This window comes from Etheostoma cragini, chromosome 3, assembly GCF_013103735.1.
Source record: "Etheostoma cragini isolate CJK2018 chromosome 3, CSU_Ecrag_1.0, whole genome shotgun sequence".
NCBI classification, from domain to species: Eukaryota; Metazoa; Chordata; class Actinopteri; order Perciformes; family Percidae; genus Etheostoma; species Etheostoma cragini.
In genome coordinates, this window is record NC_048409.1 from 3755037 (window position 1) to 3772617 (window position 17581).

At 40.7% G+C, this 17581-nt stretch overlaps 1 protein-coding gene across 7 annotated transcripts in view; it reads left to right on the forward strand.

Moving 5' to 3' along the window:
- nectin1b (nectin cell adhesion molecule 1b) overlaps positions 1–17581 on the forward strand; it is a 190257-nt gene that overhangs the window by 86794 nt on the left and 85882 nt on the right. Inside the window, exon 6 of one of the 7 annotated variants that reach the window (XM_034866637.1) lies at positions 1741–5994. The exons of the other annotated variants lie outside the window; for them this stretch is intronic. Coding sequence (XP_034722528.1) covers positions 1741–2246 — 506 coding nt within the window. The 3' untranslated portion in view covers positions 2247–5994. Of the gene's footprint in view, positions 1–1740; positions 5995–17581 lie in introns of those variants that run through there. 7 annotated transcript variants of the gene reach the window in all.

Here is a 17581-nt window from a genome sequence, read left to right on the forward strand (position 1 = left end):
ATATATATGTATACAGTATATGTATGTGCATATATATGTATATACTCTGTATATATATTAGCATATGGAAGGGTAGGAAATTTTAACCTAACAGATGTCGGGCTTTTGAAAAAACATTCAAGACCGGAGTCCCAGGGGCTTACAACCCCTCTGCCCTCGGCACCCCCACCCCCTCTACACCCTGGCTCCGCCCCTGCTCCACACATACACTACTTTGTGCCTATATCAGCATTTACGCTGTGGCATGTTTGCTGATGGAAATGTACCGTATGTGAAAGAAGAACATCGTGTGCCTTTTGGTTAAATAAATCTAATTGCATCTGCTGCCTGAGTGTTTATGGTTATCAGATCCAGATATTATCTCTGAGAAGATAGCTCATGAACAGTGGTAAGATCTATGCTTACCAGACTATTGACTCGTGTCATAACAGGGCAGCTGTAAATCAGTACAACAGTAGGCAGAACTTTTATAAGCGGTAGATCTTGTGTGCGTCTCGTCTGACTTGTCAAGCCTTGTTGCATACCGTCACCTGTGGCTTTCTTCGCGTGAACAGGAAGCTCCCTCTTTTCTTCCTCATTGTTTCAGTCTCCTTTTTGTCAGACCTCTCCCCCTCCATTTGTTTAGTGGATGGCTTATCTCTTTGTTGTCCCCCTCCCCCCTCAACGCTCTGCTGAGAACTCTGAAATTGCCATTGAAGCTAAAAGTACCTCTGCTTTGCAGGTTTAGACAAGCACTACCTGTGCGCCCCGAGGCTTTGATCATGTTTCATAGAGACAGCTCCTCTGTCTCTTTGCACCATTTCTTTGGTTTTTAAGTGAAGGTGTGTTTGTAAGGGACAAAGCTTTATACACAACTGTGTTTGTCATGAGCATTGTCCCCTTCCTGGGCTACTGCTTTCTGAAATGCTGGATTGAAAGTGATGTTTCAGTTTAGCTCCAGATATGGTGTCTTATCATGGCGGTTTTTATATTTAAAACAACTTCTCTTTGCAAGGCATTCAGACTCTGGCATCGAAATGATTGTTTGTCTCTAGCAGACAATTAGTCATTGTCACTTTACTAGAGCACATCTTTGACTCATTTGATACTTTTCTCCTGACTGAACATCTATTTTTTTCCCGAAAGCATTGCTGTGCTATCTGCTGTGCCGCCTGAACAGAAAGAGCTTCCATGTTTGCTTGGCTGCTGATAATCATCTCTGGCAGGGCTCTTTCATTTCATTACCGCTACACTGACAATGAAGGTGGTTGTATGTCATGTTTGACTGTTTTACGCTGGACTGTGCTGCAGTGTTACATGCAATATGCCTACTTTGACTTGTGTGAAACCAGATTTGAATGTATTAACTGAAAGGACACACTAATTAATTCCTCTACAGTTTGTTGGGGAAATTGTTTCATTTTTTTCCGCCTTCCAAACAGAGATGAAATATGATGGTTAATGCATGCTGACAAACTTTACTCACTTTAATCTCTTCAATCCTTTTACTCTTTGATGGTGTGTGCTGAACTGGCTGTTTATTTGTCTCCATGTCTGAAACTGCATGTGACTGTTAATGACGGGGCCTTGCCATGCTGGGTTCCTCAGGGGTTCGGGGGAGGGGGGGGGTCCTTCCTTTTCCCTTTGCTTTTCCGTCCTTCTTACCCTTACTTCATCTTTCCTGAAAAAACACCTGCACAAATGCACCTCCTCCCACCAGAGCACTGACACACTCCCTTCCATCTGTCTTTTCCTACCCAGAATTCCCTAACAACAACATGCCACCAGGGGGCGAGATCAGGCAGGAGGCACACAATGCAGGCGCCGCCATCGGGGGCGCCGTGGGGGGAGTGGCCCTGTTGGCCGTGGCGGCCATACTGCTCTTCGTATTCCTGCGCCGCCGCCAGCGCACCTTCAAAGGAGACTACAGCACCAAGAAACACGTGTTCGGTAACGGGTACAGCAAGGCCGGCGGCCTGCCCGCCCACCCCCCCATCCCCAAGAACCTCCAGTACCCGGACGACTCGGACGACGAGAAGAAACCCGCCCAGATCGGCGGGCCCGGGGGGTTTGAGGCGAGCGAGCGTGATTTTGAAGGCGAGCAGGAGGACCTGAAGAGGCCCTATTTCACCGTGGATGAAGGGGAGAGCCGAGATTATGACGAGCGGACTCTGGCCTTCCAGTATGACCCAGAACCTGAGATAGCCGACGACATGATCTCTCAAACCGATGGCTCTGTCATTTCTAAGAAAGAGTGGTATGTGTAGTGGCATGCAACCGCCAAGCCAAACCCTTTGTCCCCACCAACCTGCATTCCACTGCACCCTTCACCTCCATCACGACCCCAACCTCCCATTCGTCACACTGCAACCCTTTCACAATCCAACTCTCCCCCCTTCCCCATCAAACCCCATCCAACTAATCTCAATTAGAAGAGCAAGCGTCTATTTAACGTGCTAGCAACATCAACTTCTCAGCATTGCTATCAGTTCCATCAGGTGAATGGGCTAAGAATACAAACTAAGGTATGTAAATGGACTCGTTGTCCAGGGAGGTGATTGGTTACTTCATAAAGGTGTAATTTTGTGTATTTTTCTTTCTTTTTCCATGTTCTAAATGTATTAAATGTATAAAAAGAGACTGCTGGTTGAGGTTTTTTTTTTTTTTTTTTATGCTGAGCACATTTGTGAAAGTCTTACACTGGATGTGCGATTGTTTTTGTTTTATAACCATTGCCTTTTTTATTGTTATTTTTTTTTTTATAATGTCTTTTTGTATGATTTTTAAAGTGACCAGAGAGTTAACTGTTTGACATAATTACAGGTGGAGTCCTACGTGTTTGTAATGTTGTGGTCAAATGTTTCGGAGAAAAAAAAAGAAAGAAAAAAAAAGCCGTTGCCACTAAACAGTACCTGTATGATTTCTCCTGTTTCTCACTGGGGCTAGCGTCCATGAAATGACTCATTTTTGTATATCTGCAGCATTAAAAGCAGATGGGTTATTGCTGTGTTCCAAAGACATGCTAAGAATTAATTGACCCCCCCCCCCCCCCCCCCCCCCCCCCCCCATGTTAGTCGGCCTGGGTGGTTTCTTCACTGAGAGGGAGTCAGTCTATTGAACCTACATGGCGGATGAATATTGAGTGTTTTTTTTTTCCAATTGTTTCCTGAAATTTCAATCACGTTAAATTGATTTTCCACATCAGTGAGTTGGAATAACAGGGGAAGAGAAGGGCTGCAACAATTTCTGCTTTTTCAGCGGTGCATCCCAATCACGTCCACAAGAGGTTGGATGTGTCTCGGCCTCCACAGAAACCATCAACAATGCTCTGAAATGTCACGATTGTCACTCAACTTAAACAAGTTTGACCTGTGTACTCAAGCTCTTGATCCTACCACTATAATGAAACGTATGAAATGACTTATCATAACTATGATTTGTTCTAACCCTTCTTTTTATCCAATGGATGTGTGAGAAAGGTGTGCGGGAAGTTTCCCGACAATGACTCTTCTTATAATTATGTCACTGTGTGTGCTGAAGAATTGGCTTAAGCCCCCCCTCCACCAACCCCCTGCCCGCGCTTACACCAACAGCATTTTTTCTATTAAGTGTCGTCGTCCATGGACACAAAGGACACGGATGGGAGGAAAATGTCAACAGACGCTTTTGTTTGCGTCTGCAGAGGGAACATTTGAACATGTAAAGGGAATTGAAAATATGATGGTGGCCATGCTGGAGTATAATAAGTCACCTGCTGCTTTCATGATGGGTTTTTTGTCCATGTTTTTTTTTTCTTTCTAAAGTGAATTTCAGTAGGTGTTTGCAGATGAAAGGAATGAATGGATGTCCTTATCTTAATGTTGGCATCTGAATTTGCCAATAGGGCTGTCAGAAGGCACTATATATATATAAATATATATATAATATGGCTTTTATATCACTGTTAATGAGTGCCAGTGGATGCTAGCATAGACAAATTACTTGTTTCTCCACATTGAAATCCATGAAAAAAAGTAAAATGGGAATTATCAGATACAACCGAAACAAAGGTGTAAATCTGTGGATACAAACGACACACCTGGCTGACTCTGAACAATATAAAATACTATATTCAGCCTTATTTTGTGCATGTTTTGTGTTGGAGTGGATGTGTGTATTTTGCTTTTTTCTGTATCAATTTGCAGTGCGTTTGTCCTCATTTGCAGCTGAAAAGGCGACAATTTGTCAGTTTTGTCAGTATTGACGGAGATAAAGAGTTCATGGGCACACATCACCCAGGAACAATATTGCCGTTAACACACAAAAAAGTATATAAATATATATATATATAAATACAGATTTAAAAAAAAACATCTCTCAGAGAGCGGCCTTCTCTAACAGCTGGAGATGTGAATGTTTTACACCCCATGCTTGTCTACTGTATGTTTTTAGATGAGCATGTTAATCATGAGCCTCAATTTATATATTGTATTTTCAACACAATTTAAAATTACAAAGTGCGAAAAATCATGTTCTGATTAAAAGTATGTTGAGATTTTCTGTCCGTTTAAGTTGACTCCACTTTTATTCTCTACGGCCTTGTTTCTGTTGTTCAGTTTATCCACTTCAGTTCGACAACATACGCGGGGATTTTACAACAGAAAGTTTCAGAATGAGAAAACCTATAGTGCCAGTTGCTGGGTTGCTACTTTTTTAAAGTTTAAAAGCAAAAATCCCAATTTAGTTGCCTTTACTTTACGGTTTCGCCTGCAGGTGAGCTGCTCGGCTATGACTTCATAATCCCACACAGGTTGCGTGTCACAGCACAAAAGAGACAAATATTGTTTTTTAGCGTTTCTTCTTGCATTCAGTGCCTATCAAAGTCAGGAGGCAGGAGGTAGTCGGAACAGTTGCTGCTCCGTCGTTTGAGTTATTCATGCCGCGGGATATAACCTAATGAGTAATATTGAAATATGGCATGGACTGCAAACCCCTTTGAGTCAGACAAGTGTTGGTTCTTCCCTTGCGGTGTATTGTAGTTAGTGTAGTGGGTGTGTTATTCTACATTATCCCAGCCCCTGCTAAATACTAACAATGTGTCTGTACTTGACATTTAAATCAATTGGTCTTCTAAAAGCTGCATTCATTACCATTTTAAAGTTTAGTGCTGACACAGCACCCCCCCCCCCCCCCCCCCCCCCCCATCACACTTAACACTTTTGCAACTAACTATAGTCACACATGGCTGACTATTCTAAGCACAACAATTGAAACGCTAATCTAGTGACAAGTGATTTCAAGTTCTATTTTAGAAAAAATGCAACTTTGGCCCACAGCAAAGATCAACTCTACCCCCCTTTTTAAAGCACAAGTTTAAGGTTTCCATTTCACCTTTTGGTCCGCGTCCGTCGTGAAACCACTGCCACACGTGCTTCTCGGACGTGTTGGAGAAAGAGAGAGAAACCTTTCGGATTGGAGTCGTCATTCTGTATACTGGTAGATGTGAACATTGTTTTCATGTTGTCGGATGTTATGAGTTCCTATTTTTGTAATACTGATTGTAACTTCATTCCATCCTAATCTACTTTTTTGTATTCAGTGTGTTTCAACATTCCACTGTAAATACTGTACATACGGTTGAGATTATAGTTGGGATTTGATTAGGGAACTGCGTAGGGACCCTGTTCATGTAAAATATACCGATTTTGACTGCAAGCATAGAGACTCGATGATGGCTAGATAAAGTTGATGCATAGCTTATTTCCAAAGTCCCACCTACAAATGCTCCTCCAGTACGTTTTTTGATATGCCACTAGAGGCGTCGCTGTCATACAAAAGGGGTGACGCGTACAGTTTGTCAAATTTAATGTTATTGAAAGAAAATCTAAAAGAGAGAAGCTGTCTGTATGCAGCCATGTGAATGTATATTTCTGAGGGTGTTACAAATATGAAAAAAAAAAAATCTCTTGTTCAATTGTGATGACCCAGTGAAGTAACTTGTATTTGTTTTACGCATTAAATGAGTTCAATAGTCAACCATGCTCTGTCCCAGTTCCCTGATTGGATAGTTATCTGAGTGAATGTGGTTCACATGTGCAACACATTGTTTTATATCGCTGTGTATTGATCTTTTTGCTAATTGCTGTTCCCCAATAGCTTTGATCGGTAATGTATCCCTGTCGCCTCATTCAAGTGCTTATTTGGATTTATTTTGAAGGTTCAGCACTTCTTGTAAGCCTTAAGTGGAAGAGATAAAAGGTTTGTATTACAAATAAACTATCCTTCTAGTTTAATACTTATAGAGCTTGTTAAGACATTCATTAAACCAAGGTGTCACATAAAGGTGTTGCTCTGCTACCAGCCATTAGACAGAGCCATAGTGCAGTATTCAGCCCTTCATTGCAGTTTTGTAGACCTAAAACTAAAAGTGTACTGTACATAGCTGCAGTGCTAATGCAGGATGAATATCTTTTCAGATGCAATCACGCTTCACTCCATTTTTCGCTCCGATCTTGAGATGAATCGGATGATAGAAAGGAAGGCAATGCAGTCACGCATGGTTAGGAAATGTCCAATAATTCCCACACAGTATATCTTCCAGGTGTGGAAGGTATTTTAACACATTTATAACATGCTGTGTTGTCAAAACAGCCTCCATCACTGAGAAAAAAAGTCTTTTTAAAGAAGTTGAAAGGGTAATAGTGTAGTCTAGAGCTCAAGAGTGTGGTTCCAGAAGTGAAAGTCGCATTCTTTTTCTCCATGAAGATTTGATAATTAGCTATAATGTCTAGACCGACCACGAGCTACGGGTTTTTGCCCCTGTTGAAGCAACTTGTCCGTACATCAACCTGGTTTCAAAAAACTACGTTTTATTTACAATGTCATGGAGAAGTACTACGCAACCCACACTCCTAAGCAGTGACGTCTCTGATTGGTGGAACTCGCTGTTACCATGGAAATGTTCACCGCGCCTGTGAACGGCTAGCAAGCAGCCACCACAGAAGTCTCGACACGGTCTCAAAGTAGTTCATAAAATGGCTTCGTTATTTTTGTATCTATTGATTTGTGTACATGGACACAACTGTTTGTTTTTTCCATGGTTATGAGCACAAGTTTTAATCGAATGGATTTCAATTCCTCATTTTTTTTGTGGTATTCTCTACTTAATGGGAAGCATCTATACAGAGGTTGGGTTTAGGAAAAGAACAGCAGGGAAAGGACAAAATCCGCGGTCTCTGGGGGACGTGGGACAACAACGGGACACGCGACAACAAAGGGACGGTTGCGTTGAGGAGAAGAACAACGGGGAATTGTAACGATCCCCGGTCTCTTGGGTGAAGGTCCTGTGTGGTTTGACCCGTCCACCACCCCGACCAACCTGCGTGGATTTTTAGCTTTTTCATACTACTCGCTACCGTAGTCGTGCTGTGATCACAAAAATGCTTCCCATTAAAATGCATTAGATCAAAATCGTGCTCATCCCCACAAAAAGACCTGACGTGAACGTGTCTATGTACCCGAATCTAGGGATTACATAACGTGACCATTTTACAAACTGCCGTGAGACTCGGTTGGAAGTCAATTTTGTTTCCATACGCATACGTCTTTTCTACATGTTTTGTTGCGCCAAATCAAATGTTTTATGGTCACTGTTCATCTCATAGCTGCTTGGCCTAAGACCTCTGTATTTAAACATTTTCTGTAACTTCAATGAAGATAACGAATGGGAAAAAAATCTCTTCCGGAACCAGAGTCGTTCAAAAAGTGTCCGGTCCCTCTTGAGCTTTACACTGATAATCATCTTATGTGAGCCTCACACAAGATATATAAAGGGAAGCCTACAGTATACAACCAGGGTTTAAAAAAGTTATTACTGGACATGTAAGTGTTTTTTCTCCTTAATTTGGGGAGCAAAACTGTCAGGCAGATGTTAGTTTTGGGTTCAGTGCTTAATGAAGCTCCAGTGATATGATGAGAGACGCCCAGTGCAGAGCCAGACAGATCTGTCTCAGACTGTGGGACTCAAGTGGAGACATCTGCACCGTGCACATTAAGAACAGCCCAGAGTTTGCAGCTGTTGCCATCTATTTGCTAAAAGAGCCCTTTGTAGCCCAAGGGCCTTTGATGGCACATAGGCTTTTAACATGCATGGCCATCCGTTTTTTTTTCCTCTCCTAACAGAGCCGCGAGTGGAATTCAACAACATTTCTTCTATCAAAGTACTCTTAGAATGAAATATGGCTGGATTTTTGTTTTGTAATATGTTCCTCATGGGCCGTAAATTAAAGAACCAGTTTGGTAAAGCACCCCGTATGTGATGCCTTGTCATTCAACACAGCGTAAAATCAGAGAATACAAATTATAGCTATGCAGTATTAAAGACCATAATCGCTGTGGAGAGAAATGAAAAATGATCTGACTGTGCCTGCCGTGATTTTTCAAAGTGAAATTTGCATTGTATCTGAAGTTGAACAAGTCTCAAATAATCATAGTGCAGCAACATGAGTTAATAGAGTTCTTAACACTTTGTGTGTTAAACTGTGAATTGTTGAGCTGTCGATACGTCATGAATTGGAAAAATATATCCATCCGAATGGCTTCAGGAAAGCACACAGACAGCCTATACCATAGTCATTGGACTAGCTTGATTAAATGGTTAATGGACATACTGTATAGCAGGGGACGGCAACGTTTTTAATACGCAGTGCCATTTCTAAATGTTCCCGTTAATCTGTGTGCCATATCAGCATTAAGCCTGCCATCATCTACCTAGCCCGCTCAGGCAGTGTTACTTTTCTTTCTCCGCCGCATTCTGTTAAGAAAGCAACAAGTACTAGCCAATCAGAGACAGAGTAGGGCGGTTCTTCGCGGAATAAGACTGTGGAAAAAGTTAATCAAACTACCCTAAATAACAAGCTGTTATTTCTCCTGCTCATGGCTGTGAAAGAATCCATTTGCATTTGGCATGCCGAGTTACATTTCAGAAAAATTCTCTTTCACACTTGCCGGTAGTGTGCCATTGGTTGAGGTTCCGGGAGATGATGGTGGCACGCGTGCCTGAGGTTGCTGACTCCTGCTTTATATGCATAAACAATTGATTGCGCTGGATACTGGAGGAGGGGTGACCCGTGGGGTGGCTTTTCGCTGCTTTACTTCAAAACATTTGTTTCCCTCAAATGACTGGCATTCCAAAGTACAATCTATATTCAATAGACTCTCCTGTGTGAGTTTCATCATGACTTGTTTTTTCACTAAGTATTGTATATTGTATATACCCAGCGACCTAACCTGTGTCACAGCTTGCAGAAATAACCAAGTTTTTTTTTTTCACCATGGTAATGTATGTTTATGCAGTTCTTTCTAATCTAGCCTTCTTTTTTTTCGATAAACAGATTGTTCGTGGCTTCTGAAATATGTTTTTTTGCCTTTGTTTTCTGTTTTTAATGTGTACAGTTTGAGGTCACATGAGGTTGTCCATAATAAAAAAAAATGTGTTACTGTAAATGACGCTTTTACTCTTGTGTTAAAAATTCTCAAAGGTTTAATTGCAAGAATTAAGCAACACCTTTCTACCCAACAATTCCTTCAACACATACGACGATGTATATTGATTATTTCTACCTTCTAATCCAACCCACTTGAGCGTTTTCTGTCCTCATATCTAAACCAGAGAAGGTGACAGTAACGGTTTTTAATGCGTTATTACTGTTGTGAAACGGTAGCAGTTTGGTTAGGTTTAGGCACAAAAACTACTTAGTTAAGTTTAGAAAAAGGTTGTGGTTTGGATTTAAATCATATTTCAGAACATTTTGTAGCTCCTTTTGTTCCGTGAGTTAATTAAAAACTTCTGATTTATAATTATTTTTTAAGGTGGACGGAAACCCCGGTCTCCTGGATGAAGTTCGTCTGTTGTTTTGACCCGTCCACCAGCCCAAACGGCCTTAAGGGGGAATTTGGCTCTTTTATACTTCGTCCCATTACTCCTTGCTTTGCTCCCGTCATAACTATACGGCCACTAGAGGTCGCATGACTTGTAATTGCTGCTCGAACAATCGACCTATGTGTGCATTTCTTGGGGGGAGGACAGTCTCCTTATACCTTAACGATTGAATAGGGTGATTTTCAATGACTCCCAAAACAATGTTAGCATTCTACAGTGGCCATTTTGAGCTTGTGACCTTAACACCTGAACGCATTTTTTTATCGCGAGACAGATAAGGGTTGTACTTTTAAACACGTAGTTAACACTGTGAAACAGAACTGGTTAAGTTTAGGCAATATAAATACTTAGATAGTAGTTTTAAGTGAGTCACATGAAACTACTGAAATGAGGAGTGACATAATGTGGTGTAATGTGACGTAACGTTACGTCAAGCTAAAATCTTATTTCATAAGAAAAAGTGACTTTTTGGTTTCACATGGGACATGAACCCCCGATCCATCCACCACGCCGACCCGCTTTTTACGCAGGATTCGGTGTTCTTACACTTTGTCACCTTACTTCCTCTCGCGATTTGGCCGCAAGTGTTCGACACCTCACAGACAAATAAATATGAGTCGTGTTGAGCTGCTTGCACGATAGATTAGTACTTCTTGATGAGGACGGGCTGAGATTTAAGTGTCAGACTAAAGAAATCAATCACTCCCACAGCTTTCAGCCCTGCAAAGTCAGAAGGATTCATTTTATCAGCTCTGGTTAATCAACTACCCCATCAGGAAAATGGTTTCTAATTACATTTGTTACAAGTGGTCTCAAAAGTCAATGCAGTGTAGCTATGTTAACAGATAAAATGTGTTTTTTTATAGGAATAATGTTAAAAAATAATGTGCCCCAAAGTGTCTGGTTATAACAAGATTAAAGTAGCAGCTCTGTAATGCTGTATGGAAGCACAACTGTATGTACATAAACTTTCTTTTTAAATGTGAGTTCATTTTTGTTAGTTTTGCTAGATTGACAACAAACCTGTTACAATTTTTGGGGCGTTTATTTGTACAACAGCTAAAGACATGAAATGGGAGAGAGAGATGAGGAATGGCGTGCATCAAAGGGCCCTAGGTTGGAGTCGAACCAGCGGCCACTGTGTCGAGGAGTCCATCTCTGTGTAAGGGCTCTACCAGGTGAGCTACTCAGGCGCCCATGAGTCTTAGGAACAGAGACATAACTTTTAAATATAGCTTCATTTTTAGGTTTTCAGCCACTGCTAGAACACCATTGTGTGATTGGGGCCTGCCTGTCACTACGGTGACGACATGACACTTCATTTCACAGGAGAGTGCAACTGTGAGTCTTAAACATGCAGAGTTTCGCCCTGTAATTGGTTATGCAAAAACAATATCACCTTTGACTTAGAAAATGAAATGTGAGCCATTCGGTACTGCTACTTTCCGGAGTCTTGATATTACTCCAACTCAAACTGTGGCTTCATGATGATGATCAGGAAAAAGGCTGCTTACTTCAGATCAAGGTTTCCCCCTTGCACTTGTGGTATTTTCATTGGTCGTCTGTTCAAAGATGTCCCGGAACTCATTTTTAATCATTTTTTTCTGCAGTTTTTTATTCATGCCTTCTCAAATTTTGTCTCTCAGGCAAATGATTAGCTTGACTAAAGTTACATAGAAAGATAGATACTTTATTCCTCCCGAAGGAGATTTTAGGCATCCAGTAGCAAGACTAGAACACAACACACACATATACACACATATATATCACACATACATAAAATACAAATTAAAATAACTCCCAGAAATACAATGACCAGGATAAGGTGAGATACTATGGTAGACTGTGTGCAGTAGCTCATAATTAAGTATTAGCTATTGACGTAATAACCTATACACTGACTGATTGAATAAAAATCACAAAACAATTTATAACTGGGAATAAGTTATAAGTTATAAGATGTAGATGTTAAAACCCCAGTCCAGATTGTGTAGGATCTGGACTGTTGACACACTTGGAGCGCCATCCGAAACGCAAGGCACATCATTTAGAGTAATAAGCCTGCCATGACCTAACCAGGGAAACTAACTCAGAAAAAAAGGTTAATTCACAACTCCAGCCGAGGTTTGGGCTTTTCACCTCCATTAAACTGCTCTCAACAGCTGTTTTTGCTCCGAAATGCTGCAGCTGACTGAATGTTCCCCATCAAACAAGCACTATTGTGAATGAGTAGATCACAAGTGTAAAGTGTGAACACTTATACTGACACCTGGCCTGGAGTGTTTTTGCCAGGTTTTAGAGCTAATTAGGTATTTGCCAATAGGGCTGAACAGTTTTGAAAGCAATTAATATAAAATAATTGCAGTTATTTTGACTGATATTGCAATTTTCACAAAAAAACAACAACATTGAAATGGAAACGGTTGTGGTGTGATTTTTTACAAGGATCTTTACTAAACAAAGATGTTTTCCTACGTCTGCAGCATGGCAATATTTAATTTCAAATTCTGTTTTGACACACATTGCAATATTTTGAGTGTGCTAAAATTTTGATTGATTGTTTAGTTTGAATTGCCATCAATTTAGATTTTTTTGGGCCAACCATGTCAATAGACAGCCAGCAGACTTTCTGTCCTCCCAGGTCAAAAAGGGACAAAAATGTCTATTTTTGTCCCTTTTTAGACTTTCTTTTAGTTTTCACTACCACCACCTTACTACCACTAGTTGTGCACTACTTTTTGGAATTCATGTTCAATAACCCTCATGATTACAGAATTATACCTAATATTTGAGTCACAAAAGCGGAAATGATGTATTATTTTGACTAATAGTTAAGATCAGAGGAACGTACAGATGAGTTTAGTTAGGGATGAAAGTGATCATTTGTATTTGCAAATGTGGTGCAAGAAATGCAAAGAAAAACAAAAAAATAAAGTCAAAGAAATCAACAACCAGGAAACACCTTTATACTACATATGGACTGCTTGGAAGATAATGAATGAAATGATACACAAACATGACATTTAGCATTTCTCTGCATTGTGTTGACCCTGCGTTGGCCTTGTGGAGGACCCAAACTCAAACGTGCTCTGTAGCTCTATGGGAAGTTCCCATGGTTGCTTACAAAGTGTTTTCACAGTACAACAGGATGCATGAGTTCAGTCTACATGGACGTAGCAGCAGGCCTGTTCCACTCATCCCTCCTCGTCTGATACTAAAGACACTTTAGTCTCCACAAAAACCTTTTCCGGGATTTAGGGTGTTATTTTTTGTCTCTGGTGCTTCCAAACGCATACAAACTTCTATAAAAACTAGCCATGCTGTTTTGAGTGAGATGCGGTTTCTGAATGTCCTGTGCCTTCAGTCTCTGGGTGAGCTGTTCAAAATCTGCACGGCTTTCCACGTCACTAACTGAGACGAGTTGCCTAACCATAGCATGCTAGCATGCTAGCTCGTTCTCATTGGCAAAACCCTGCTACAACACACACTAGTTGACCATAATCTCCTAAAGAACTACTTCCTGTCCCTGTTCTGCAGGTATTCCACAAGTGGCCCTCGTCTAGAAGAAGTCTCCCAGCTTATCCTGCCTTGGATTGACTAAAGTTGGAGAAAGAGATGTTATCTAGCTGTTGCGCATGTGTGATGCCCAACAAAGATAGTATAGAAGTAAGATGTCTCACTCTGTTGCTGAAACAGAGACCTAAACACACAGGGTGAAAACAGGGTTGGCAGTAATGTGCTGTACAACAAAATAGGGTGTTTTTTGAAAATGAAACCATGTATCCACCTCAAAATAAAATTGTGAATCTGAAAGTTAGTACAATATGGGCGCTTTAAAACAACAGTGCCCATAGTTTTTCCAAACTCTTAAGAGTTGGAATAAAATCTGGATTATAGGCTGTTAAAAAACAATCTTCAGTGTTATGTGATAATCCGGTGGGTGTTAACCCTTACCATACATCACTGTCTCTCTCTCTTTGGGTTGTGCCAACACCATCTTCATAATGACCAACCTGAAACAGGATTGAGACGGATTAAGAGCTGCTCTACGTGTCGGCAAGAAACTGTATGTGAAACAAACATAAAATATCTTATTGAAGACATCTAAAATAGTAGGACAATGGAAATAACTCAGTTTTTCCAAAGAAAATCACCCTAAAATACAGACTGGCTCATCACAAATCAACTTTTAGAACACGTAAGGTAGAATATTCAAGCCCAACAGCATCCAAAACTGGCACATATTCTATGTATTTCAAAACCTTTTAGCAATTATGGAATAATAGTGATGTAAAAAGAGTCGAGTAACATAAACATAGCTCAATAATGCTTTTCTCTTTTGTGAATCTGTCAGAACTGAACTCATTTCTTTGATATTTGGTCCATAATATTGAAAACAGTTGTGATGCACACATCTAACACTCAAGCAGATTGATCATCTCCAAACTGAAAGAAGATTGTTCATGAAAACAACCCATAGATGATTTGTTCCCGGGAAAAGCTTTTATGTTGTATGCCGACTCGTCCTGACACGCTGTTATTTCCACAAATTCTTTTTGAAGCCTCCTTTAGCATTCAAATGTGACACAATCATGCGTGAAGTCTTCTCACGTTTCCCAATTTGTTTTCCATTGTGCAGAATATTTCCAGACATTGTTTCTTTTCTTTGTTTGATGAAACATGTTTGGCATATAACCTGATCGATTGGGCATGCAGTTTACGCCCCACAGATAGACAGAACAGAAGTCAATTCTATTTCCAGAAAAATGCGAATTTATAATGAATTGCCAATTATTTGGATTAACCCCGGATCAATCTGCTGAAATTATTATTGCCTATTATTTTGTAAATGAGACGGCTCATAAACAAACTGCTCAGATCTCATGAATAAATTTGTTGGCATCTTGAGGGCCGCCTGCAGTAGCTGCTGTAGACACACACACACACACACACACACACACACACACACAAAAACAGTCCTGTTTTCACGCCCTCCCATTTTCAGAGCCAGTCATGGCATGAGCAGCTCTGCTATCCAGCTGCGCATTAGCGTTCTTCAATTAAACTCAGCCATCCCAGAGCAGAACGAAAGGTCTAAACCCTCTGGTGAGAAAAGTGCTGACAACCCTCATCTACAAAGTCCTGCTGGGAATACTCTGTCCCTGTGACCATTTACCCAGCGTCAAAGAAGTTGTGTGTGTGTGTGCGAGTGTGTCTGTGTGTGTGTTTACGATGGGCATTGAGGGAGTTAGTGTACAGCACATGCCCTTCATCCCTTCCTTGACTGAGCCTAAGTGACCTATAAAGCACACAGTTACGCTAGAATTACTGTTTAACCACACATTTTTTTCATTTCAGTGTGAGCACGTGTGACAAAATTTGTGGTAATTGCAAAAAAAACAACAACAAAAAAACAATTTTTGACAAAGGAAAGGTCCTGTCTTGTTCCAAGCTAAAACGAGAAAACTCTTTGAGTATGAATTCCTGAAGGAGCGGGATGATAAAACAGATTGTGACTGACATCCTCCCCGAGATCCTCAATTAAACCGAAACCGGGCGTGGCTGCAGGAGAAGAAAGACAGATTTCAAGGACATCTAATAACCTTCTAAACTTTCCATTGCACTCAATTATTATTAGAAAGAATACCAGCTGAGATCAGTTGCATGGTGTTTTTTTAACCAGGGTAGCAGTTTTCAGATTATGTTGTGTGCTTACATAATTGCAAAAGGGTTCTCCAATGTTTCCTCAGTTAGTTTTTTAAAATGATATCAGAATAGTAAACAGAATGTGCCTTTGGGACATTGGATGAATGGTTGCTGACAATGAGCAATGTAGATATTGCATTAAAGATCAGCCCCCCCACTCAGATCAGCTGGTATTCTGTCAATAATGGAGTGGTATGGACATTTCTTTCATTGACCAGTAGTGTATATACTGTAATTATACACCCAGTAATAATAAAGTACAGGTACAGATGGTTTCTTTTTTCCATATTTTGAATATTTTGGTGCAATTTCAAAACATTGCTTTTAGTAAAAACACGATCACAAATGTTTGAAATTTTGCTCCCGGATTATTTATTTCACTAGCATGAACATTTGTTTTAAATTGACATGTTTTCATTTACTTATATTTATACTACTGGTAGAATTGGGGGGAAATATGGAGTTATATCTGCCGATTACCTACTGGTTGTATTATTTTTCAAACATGGCCCAAAGATGACGTTGACGAATAACATAACGACATGCTCCCCGGAACACAATTTCATGAGCACCACATTCCTGTCTTCAACAGAAGGACCAATTAGGTCTGTATTGACATGATTCTATGAAGACAAATTGTCCTCAGGCTAAACCTTAGCTCAGCCAGTGTCCTTGGCGATCATCATGCACGAATCCTCCGCTCTCACTGCGAGAGAAAATGCATCACGGGGTTAGTCAAATCTCACTCAGCATTATTATGTCAAATGAAATTAAAATGTCACTGGCCCCCAGATATTAAACTTGCCACGAAATGAACCTTCACCTGTAAAGAATCATTGACTGCAAGGAGAGCTCTCCCACCCACATTCACAATGTGAGTTCCAGCGCCTGACAAATGGAACAAATAGGGTAAATTAAGAATCCACTGTCTCCCAGCCCCCACACTCTCTACCCCCGACTATTGACTCTCACAGCTTTATCAGTGTACATTAGTGTCAGTGCCAGTCTACATTTAGACTAACAGTGCCAGAGGAGGCAGCCCATCAGCGCATACAGGCCCGCCTGTCGTCATGCAGAACCAATGACCCTTTGTCAGAAACGATCCTCATCAGCGGAGCTGCCAGGCCCAGGCTGTGCTGGCCACTCGTTACAGCAGCGAGACTGTCCTCAACTCAAAACAAATACTACCACAGTGTAGAATATCATTTTAAGGTCCCACATTATGCTCATTTTTAGGTTCATACTTGTATTTTGGGGTTCTACTAGAACATTACATGATTACATTTACATGATTTAAAGCCTTTGAACAGCCACATAGGTGATTTGAGTTATTCTGAGTGACTAGACCTCCACTCAGGTTGAAGGGGGGCTGGAGCTTAGATGGGACTTTATTGGGTCACAAATCTTTTCTACCAATAAGAATGATAAAGGTGTCATTTGTCCTGCCCTAACAGGTGCAATAGAACTAACTCAGGAAGATGTCAATCACTCAGTTGGTACACACCCACACAGTCCTGGGAAGACGGGTGTTCAGAGCCTTTATTGTTCAAAAAGTACATTAATTTTCTCATGCTGTCTATCTGAATGTACCCGGATCCTCCCTCTGTCTGAAACAATCCATTTTAGCGCCTGTCTCTTTAAGTACCCTGTCCTAAAAATCCCAGTATGCTCTGATTGGTTAGTCATCGGGGAATGACTGTAACGTCACTGGAGCGGCACTTTCTCCCATCATACATATAGTTGTGACATCACAACCGTATGGAAGTTCCGCCAGCTTGTTTAAAGTCCCAATTCCTGAATACGGGCTGTGTGCATTTGTCTGTCGATTGGTATTCATTATTTCATTATAATTTGATTAAAACTTTATCATCAACAAAAGACATGGAAATCTGCATTTTATAATATGGGACCTTTAAAACTGCACTAGGCAAGATTTTCAAGTCTAAACAATTCATGTAAAATTGTCCTGACATCTGA